Raw genomic sequence first — 9220 nt, forward strand, 5'->3', positions numbered from 1 at the left:
GCAGAGTTTTGAATGATTTGGATTTTATGCATGGTAGTGGATGGGAGCCCAGTGAGGAGAGCGTTAGAGTAGTCCAGCCGAGAGGTGACAAAGGCATGGACCAGGGTTTCAGCGGCATTTGGGGAGAGGTATTGGCGGAGACGGCCGATGGGTCAGAGGTGGAAGAAAGTAGTGCTGGTGAGGGACCGGATGTGGGGGAGGAAGGATAATTGGCGGTCGAACCTGACCCTAGGTTGCGTACGGGTTCGGAGAGTTTTAGGAGGAGGTCGGGTAGGTGGAGGAGTGAGATTTTAGACGTTGACAAGAGCCAAAGAGTATGGCTTTCGTCTTGTCAACGTTCAGCTGAAGGAAATTTGCACTCATCCAGCCCCTGAGATTTCACAGGCAGGCTGACAGAACATCAGGGGGCTGGGCGTCGCAGAGAGAGGTGGAAAAATAGAGTTGGGTGTCGTCTGCATCCATGTGGCAGTGTACCCCACACTTCTATATAAATAGAAACTGTATTGTACCGGGCTATATTTTAATATAAAAGTCCTGCACAACACAAATTTGTCAGTATGTTATCATACTTGTTGCCACGTCAGAATAAATACTTCTTGTTTACAATGAACAGTGAAGCCTGATCGCTTCTGTCATGCCAAGCTGACTTCCAGTTTGTAAAGGTGTTCCAGGACCTATCAGCATTGATCATGCACCTTTGTTGCACCCTCGAGGAATGTCACCATATAATGTCAAAATAAGCCAGCATTATGCAAATATCCTCCCAGGGCTCATTTTGTTTCATAGTCCTGAGAAGCTTCGTCACATTAACAAATACATGCAAACTAAATTCACACAAAACATTGTAGAGCCTCCCACTTGTAGTTATCAATGATCTACAATATGTCACTGAAGGAAAATTCTAGTTGTAATAATTTACCTGCTATATGGGATTTATTGGATTTGCTGTATCATAGAATCAGACGAATGTTAAGGCACAGAAACAAGCCATTTAGCCCATCAATTCTGCACTGTTTATCTTCCCATAGGAAATATGTTCCTAGCTATGAGTGGAATGAAATCTGCTGTGCCATTTTCTGCCAGTTATAAGGTCATTGCCAAGGAAAAAAAAGTTTCTAACAGTGGTAAAAGTAGTGGAAATGTAAGTTATTGCTGACACAATGATTGTACCCAGTCTCTCATTTATTCCACTGTGCTGATTGTAATAACATAGTTAGCACACTATGGGCATGTTCAGAACATTACTAACCTGGGTCAGTTTATTATTAAAAAGAATGTCAAGCAATTGGAATTTAAGAAACATTAAAATGGGCAAGCCATGAGGTTCCCTATCTGTAAAGTGCTCTGAGACGTTATCCACTACGTAAAGGCTGCTATATAAATACAAGTTGTTGTTACGGAACAGTCTGTAGTTGGACACAAACCCTATCAAATAACACTGATTCCATGTGTTTGCATTATAATAACGATGCCTTTTTTTTTCTCAGTTCATTACTAACAAAGCAGGAAGTGATAAAGAGTATCTTGGTTGGTAACAAGCAGATGGCAACCAGCAAAAAGGTGCAGCTGGTTACCACCTGTGGCTGTACAAAGCTCGACTCGTACAATGTACAGACAAGAATCAGATATGGTACCACTCACTGGACACAGATACTGCATAACAATGGGTGAATACTATAATGTGTTTTTACAGATTCTTAACGGTTAAGGAATGTCACAATGTTTTCACCCCAAAGTCTTCTATGTGAACATTCAACAATTTGCATTTATGAAAGCGCCTTTCACATATAGTAACGTCTCAAAGTGCAGTACAGAGATGGAGTAGAAATTCGAGCAAGCTGGGAAATAGAGGGTAAGTGGGAGGGAATTCATCTAAGGTGTGGTGGAAGAAGTAGGTTTTTAGAAGGGTTTGGAAAACAGGAGGTGGGGGAAGGGGGAAGAGGGAGAGAGATTGATGGATTTGGAGGAAAGAGCTGTAGCGTATGGGGGTAAAGTGGCTGAAAACTCAGCAGTCAATGATTGGAGTGAGGGACATACAGCAGAGTGAGTAGGGGGTTGACAGAGTAGGCTGGAGGAAATTTCACAGAGTGGGTGGGACAGGGAGTGGAATGCTTTGAAAGGCAGAATGAGAATCCTGAATTACAGAAATACCAACACTTGCTTTTAGTAATACCAGCACTTCAGCTTTTAACATCCTCCAAAAATGTATTGAATGCTCTTGGAATAATATAACAGATGGAGTTAGGGCAAAAGACTGACATTTCTAGTGGACAGTTTTCTAACACTGACTGCTTGTAAAATGTCTTGGTGACTGACAGTAAGTTGTTTCAAGAGACAGAAGGATTGACCATTGTGACAGCCCACAATTCACCAGAAGTCACTGTAAAAGGCTCAATAAAAGACCACATTATATTTTGAAAATAACTGATAATAAAAATTATGATCATTACATTTGATATAGCACCTTCCACGTCAGAAGGATGTCCCAAAGCACTTCACAGGATATACTGTACAGTGCAGTTACTGTGTATTTTGTGTGGGAATGCAGCTGCCCAATTATTCACAGCAATGTCCCACAAACAGCCATGGGGTAGTTGACTAATTTTGAATACTCCTCCTGCTTCCCTCTTCGACTGCAGAGAAAAAAATAATAATCCTTGCATTTGATTCGCCATTGAGATATCTCAAAGTGCCTGTTAAGTGTAGTGACTGTGTATTTATAGGCAAATGCGAAAGCAAATTGAAATGATTTCAGCCATGAAATGATTGGTCAAGCTTATTTAGGGGATTGTTGACCAGGACACTGGGAAGAAACTCTCTTTTCTTTTGAATAGAGCCATGGGATCTGCAACATCCACCTGAACCGACAGATGGGAACTAGGTTTAATGTCTTATCTGCAGATGATCTGAGACAATCTCACAGTAGTAGAGTATTTGCTTTTATGGTCTGATGATAGCTATAAATGACTCACACTTTGCTCTTGAAGTCTACAAGCACTTCTGCATTTTACTGCTGTATTTAATCCCTTGTATCCATTATGCTCTTGCTTAACAAAGCACGGCATTGTGGAAAATTCTTTAATGTAGCCTTAATTCAGAAGCTGGTTTCTTTTTAAGAACTGTAGAAAACTGAATTCCAAATTAAACCTGAATTGAAGAATTTTCCACAATGCCACATTTTAAGATGAAAAAACCTTACAGACTGAGACTGGGTGGAATTTCGGGCCTACTGCAGGAAAAAGTATGTCGGATTCATTACCCCATATTCTTTGGTGCTATCACAAGGAATGCGCTTTCACAAGCAGTACAAAAATATAAATACAAAAATTATAATTTCTATTATATTTATACTCATAATGCTTATATTTTATATCATATATAATTTATATATTATATGTAATATATTTATATAATATAAATTATATTTAGCAATATAAATTGTATTTATAGAATACTATATTTTATTACTTCACGGCTGTTTGTGGGACACTGCTGTGCACAATTAACTGCCACGTTTCTCCTACAAAACAGTCAATCCACTTTACAATATATTCTGTGAAGCGCTTTGAGATGTCTCAATGATGTGATAAGGCACTTTATCAATTGCAAGGATTATTATTATTGTTAGTTCTTCCTATTATCACTGGCATAAGATTACAATTCAGTCAACAGATACCCACAGCACTGCTTGCCAAAGCCATCGATGGCCCTCCAACACCCATATATTCCCTGCATGGGGCTATATCGAAGCAGATTCTGTGGAGTGGAATTCACTGATATATCACCATAGAACAGCCAGAATTTGGCAAATTCTTAAATGCATTCTTCACTTTTTCGTTTTTCTGTAAGTTCTTTAAGAACAGCAGAAAAAACTGTTTAAATTTTCGACATCCTGAAATACTGCATAAAATTTACACCCAGGTAGCATTTCTCCAGTAATTAGTTTAAAAAAACCCACAAGGAAACTGTCTTGATTTAATGATATTTCTAACTGAGCACAAACAAGAATGGAATTGGCGACCTTCTTCTTTGTGTGACTGAGTTCCACACCAGGCACCAAAACCTTTGTTTTTTTTACTCAACAGAAGACTCCTTAAAATGAACTATTTCACTGCTAAGGAATAGAATGCTCTTGTATTTTGGGCACCTTTGTGTTCCAGATCAGGAATAACATAGGCTGAATGTAACGTTCCCTTTGCTCTGCTCAACATTGTGACTCAGCCCCAACACCAAGAGAGCAAACTCTAACTTTGTAAGTGTCACCACTTCCCACACATGCTTTCCTCGTGATCTCTCAGTGAGTCTTTGTGTTTGGTGCCAAATTGGTGCGAGTTTGTGTGCTATGGGTCCACGCCCAATAAGAACTGGGTGGTGACTGTCCACAATCACGTCATGTCGGACACTTTACAGACAACAGACAGAGGAGACTCTCAGTCCAATCGATTTGAACGCGGGTTTCAGATACAAAATAATATTACGCCACTGAACCGTGACACCCGAGCCACTTGAAGGTGAATTCATGTCAGGTAAAACTGGTTAAAGGATTTGTATTTTGACAAGTTACGAGGAGGCACTGTCCAATTTTGTAGCCATTCAAAGCTTCCACGAAATCTGTTGCATATAAATCATACCCTGTAGCAGGTTTCTAAGAGCATTTGCGCAATTGGGACCAATTTGTTTACCCATTAAATACAGTCATTCCACTTTACAGTATATCCTGTGAAATGCTTTGGGACATCTTTCTGATGTGAAAGACACTACCTTTATAACAAATGCGAGGGTAATTGTTATTCGATACACTGGATGTCATGGGAAGTGCATTCTGTGTTCACCTGCAGGTGCAGCAGTGATATCAATGTAACAAGTAGAGGGAACTGGAAGGGAAGGGATCACCACTTAATAAAACAGTGTCTATACACCAGTGCACACAGGTGGAAGAGTGAGGAGTGTCCCTGGCTCTATCCATCCCTGCCTTGCAGTGTATAAGATGGGCATGACAACCCAGCTGCATGAATTCAGGTTATAAATATAGAACATCGTGCATCGCTCCAAGACCAACTGACTCATGCTGCGAGCACAGAATTTCTGTGTCCGAATGCACTCCAATGAAATAGAGAGGATAGTTACAGAGATGGAATTTGTTTGTGATAGACTAGTAAGTTGCTCCAATAAATTAGCAGGGCTAATTTCTATATCTACGCCAGACTTTCACTTTGTACAGGAATTATTTTTTGTTGAATGAATATTTATGCCATAAATCAAGAAATATTCAAATCAAGAAAAAGCTGAAAACCCACTACCCAATCGAACACGAACTTACCTAAATTAGTGCGAATGTTTGGGTGGTTGGGGGTGGGGGGGGCAGGGGGAAGGGTCCTGATTGCCATGGGGCCACTTCTGGTTCACTGACCTAATATCATAATATTGATTGAAATTTTTACCCCTTTACCTGCCTGTAAAAGTAAAGAGACTGGTATACGATATTGCTAAGCAATCCAAATAAATAGAGATCTACTGTTTTAAACACAAAAATGGGAATCTTATTAAGGGAACCTGTCAGAGTTCCCATGAGTCTGTTTTAATTTGGAAACTTCTTCTTAAAAACTGCAGTAAGTCAGCTTCAAAATGAAGAAATGTCCACACGCTGTTCAATCTTATAGTAGTATTACAGGCTAAGACTAGAGGAAATTTTGGACCTCTGATTGATGCTAACACATGCAAACACAGAATAAAACGCAGAAAAGGGAAGCGATGTCTCTGGGATGGTTTAAAGGAAGCAAACACTGGCTGATTTTTTCCAAGAACATTGACGTCAGACGCAATGCCCTCAATATTGCCCAGCTCAGCTCATTTGCCTCACTAGGGATTAAATGTGCGTTTCTGGTCAGTATATACCAAATCACACCTAGTAAAATGTTTACCCACTGAGGCATCGGATGAGCCAAATTGGAAAGAGGGAGCTGGAGAAAAGCACACACAATCCACTGAAGACGAGATTTTGAAAATACTCATGGACCAAGCTAACATCACTCCTTTTGGTTTGGGAGGGATCAAGTAAGTTTTCATAACAATCATACTACACTGGGGAAAAAACTCAGAAAAATGGATCTAATCAATAATAATCCTTGCATTTGATATATAGTAGTACCTTATCACACTACTGAAATGTCTTAAAGTAGTTTGTAGATTTACTGTAGAGGGTTGTGTAATTGTACTTTGCAAGCAAAGACATAAGACAATTTGTGTACATCAATGATCCTCATCCTCACCTACAAGGCCATTCACGGCCTTGCTCCCTCCTACCTCTCCGACCTACTATCACCCTACCTACCTGTACCCTCCGTTCCTCTGGCTCCGGTCTGCTCCACATTCCCCGCCCCAACCGCCCTACCATCGATGGCCGGGCCTTCAGCCTCTCAGCTCCTAGGCTCTGGAACTCTATCCCCCAGTGCCTTCGCCGCCTCCTCCCTTTCCTCCTTCAAGGCCGGTCTCAAGACCTTTCTCTTTGACCGTGCCTTCAGCTCCCCTCTTGACTCTCTAGCCCCTCCTCGCTCCCTTCCCTCACCCTGACCCAACTGTACAGTCCCTTGGGACGTCCTCCCCACGTGAAAGGCGCTCTATAAATGGAATCTTGTTGTTGTTGTTCAGCTAGGACTGTCGTGCAGTTAAGAGTTTGACTTTGTGATCAGGACGTGTTCCAAAACTCACTGATGAGCCAGACATGCTGGTCCCCTTCCAACAAAATGTTTTAGATTAGTGTGTGCCTATCCGGCTTGGGGACCCATGACTCAATACAATCAGTTCAACCCAAGCAGATCCGACTAACCAAGGAGGATATTTAGATCTTGTAATGTATTTTAAATTAACATGGAATGGGCATAGGAGACTCACTAGAATTCAAATCCTTAATCCCTGGTCCTATATTTGCCAACAAAAAAACACTTTGGTACACTGGACAATAATTACTGTGAGGAGCTTTGGGGGGGTTTGTGCATTTTGTGTGCAATTCACCATAAAAATGCAACTTCTTCCTCTTTTCTTTGGTGGATCCAGTACTCAACCGGTTGAGATACCTGGGCCTGATTGCAGTGTTGAGGTTCAAGCTGTAATGTGGCTTCTTGGTAGAAATCTTTCAGAAGTCGTCACCTTGTGCTTCGTGACATCAACTATCTATAATAAGCAAATGTTATTCTCTGAATCCTGTTGTATTCACTGCACTATATCACCAGGGCAATCTGAATGTAAAGCCTTTTTTTCGGTAGGGCGGCTGATCTACCTCCCAGCTTTGTTTGGGTTTTAGGAAATGAATACAGCGATCACCTGTTTGCTTGCCCAGGTTCTGGGAACTGCTAACACATTACATCACTCACCTGCCTGCCGATCGCCGTGTTATACCTGAGACGTACCTGAGCCAGGAACAGGGCTCGTATTACACTCTGACTCATCAGGGAATTAGGTCATGTTTAACCCTCAAGGGCAATGTTCCACCTGTAACTGCACCGACACACACGCAGGAAGAATGCCACTGCGATGCAATAGAGTCTCTATTTCACAGTGACCGCAAAACTGCCCTGAAAAAAGGGAAACGTTTTATTGCACAGACCTATCAACTTAAAAGTGCATTTAGAGGCTGACTGGGATGCAAGTGTATCTGTTGAGGTGTCTCTAGTCAGGCACATTGCATTCAGCTCCCTGCAGTGCATAATACCCTCACTGGGAGTTCGTTATCCAGTGAACTCCCACTCACTCAACCCCAACACTGCAAACCTCAATCCAGTTACTAAATCGCTACACGATCGGTTTGAGAGTTTTATTGAATGACTGTGGCAACAAGAGAGGAGATCCAACCCAAACACCAGCCAAAGTTCCCCTGCAATGATCCCAACCCATAGAGAGCACATTGCAGACCGTTATACACGAGGCGATGGGTTTAGTTGGGGTGTGCACTTGCCACTCTTTCAAGACATCTTACAAAAAAAAACTATATTTTAATGTCGGCGTCAGGACTAACAGAGAACATGTTGGCATCGCTTTTTCAAAGTACCAAACGGTGTTGAGTAGCGATCGCAGGTACCCGGGGAGTGCGCACTGAAGGAGAGCTGGGGGGTTGCTGGTGAGTGACTGAGTGAGTGAGTGACTGAGTGAGTGACTGAGTGAGTGACTGAGTGACTGAGTGAGTGAGTGAGTGAGTGAGTGACTGAGTGAGTGACTGAGTGAGTGACTGACTGAGTGAGTGACTGAGTGAGTGACTGAGTGAGTGAGTGAGTGTGTGACTGGGTGAGTGAGAGAGTGAGTGAGTGACTGGGTGAGTGAGTGAGTGAGAGAGTGAGTGAGTGTGTGACTGGGTGAGTGAGAGAGTGAGTGAGTGTGTGAATGAGTGAGTGACTGAGTGAGTGACTGAGAGAGTGAGAGAGTGAGTGACTGAGTGACTGACTGACTGACTGACTGAGTGAGTGAGTGAATGAGTGAGTGAGTGACTGACTGAGTGAGTGACTGAGTGAGTCAGTGAGTGTTTGGCGGCGGTGTCTGTGTACCTTTGAGTTTGCGGCTGTACTCCGTGCGGTCGGATTGGCTCCTCCGCAAGTTGCTGCTCTTCTCCTCCTCTGCGGCCGCCGAGCTCTCGGCGATGATGGTGTCTGTCCGCCGCCGCTCCAGGATGTACAGTCTGGGTCTGAAGAAGCTCAGGTTTTTCTTCTTGGAGCCCGAGCCCTCCTTGGCCGAGGGGGCAGCGCTGTCGCCGCTGGTGTCCATGTCCGGCTGCCCTGCTCCAGCCTCCCGCTGACCCTGCGGCTGCCCCGATACACCGCCCCGACACTGATGTTACTGAGTTATTACTGTGACTCCGCCCAACAGCCACACACCTACCTACCACCTACCTGACACTCAGTCACACACACACTCACTCAGTCACTCACTCAGTCACTCACTTAACCTGTGCAACCTTACTGCATCGCAACACACACACTCACTTAACCTGTGCAACACTCCTGCATCACAACACACACACACACACTCAACCTGTGCAACACTCCTGCATCACAACACACACACACTTAACCTGTGCAACCTTACTGCATCACAACACACACACACTCAACCTGTGCAACCTTACTGCATCACAACACACACACACACACTCAACCTGTGCAACCTTACTGCATCACAACACACACACACACACTCAACCTGTGCAACCTTACTGCATCACAACACACACACA

At 43.1% G+C, this 9220-nt stretch overlaps 1 protein-coding gene across 2 annotated transcripts in view; it reads right to left on the reverse strand.

Moving 5' to 3' along the window:
• The window catches only part of arhgef38 (Rho guanine nucleotide exchange factor (GEF) 38), a 39872-nt gene extending 30869 nt beyond the window's left edge, over positions 1-9003 (reverse strand). For both annotated transcript variants that reach the window (XM_042332219.1, XM_042332225.1), the window contains exon 1: positions 8535-9003. In XM_042332219.1, the coding sequence (XP_042188153.1) occupies positions 8535-8751 (217 nt within the window). In that variant the 5' untranslated portion in view covers positions 8752-9003. The remainder of the gene's footprint in view (positions 1-8534) is intronic.
• Between the last annotated feature and the right edge of the window lie 217 nt (positions 9004-9220).

The sequence above is a fragment of the Callorhinchus milii genome, unplaced genomic scaffold (genome assembly GCF_018977255.1).
Source record: "Callorhinchus milii isolate IMCB2004 unplaced genomic scaffold, IMCB_Cmil_1.0 Scaffold1, whole genome shotgun sequence".
Classification (NCBI taxonomy): Eukaryota; Metazoa; Chordata; class Chondrichthyes; order Chimaeriformes; family Callorhinchidae; genus Callorhinchus; species Callorhinchus milii.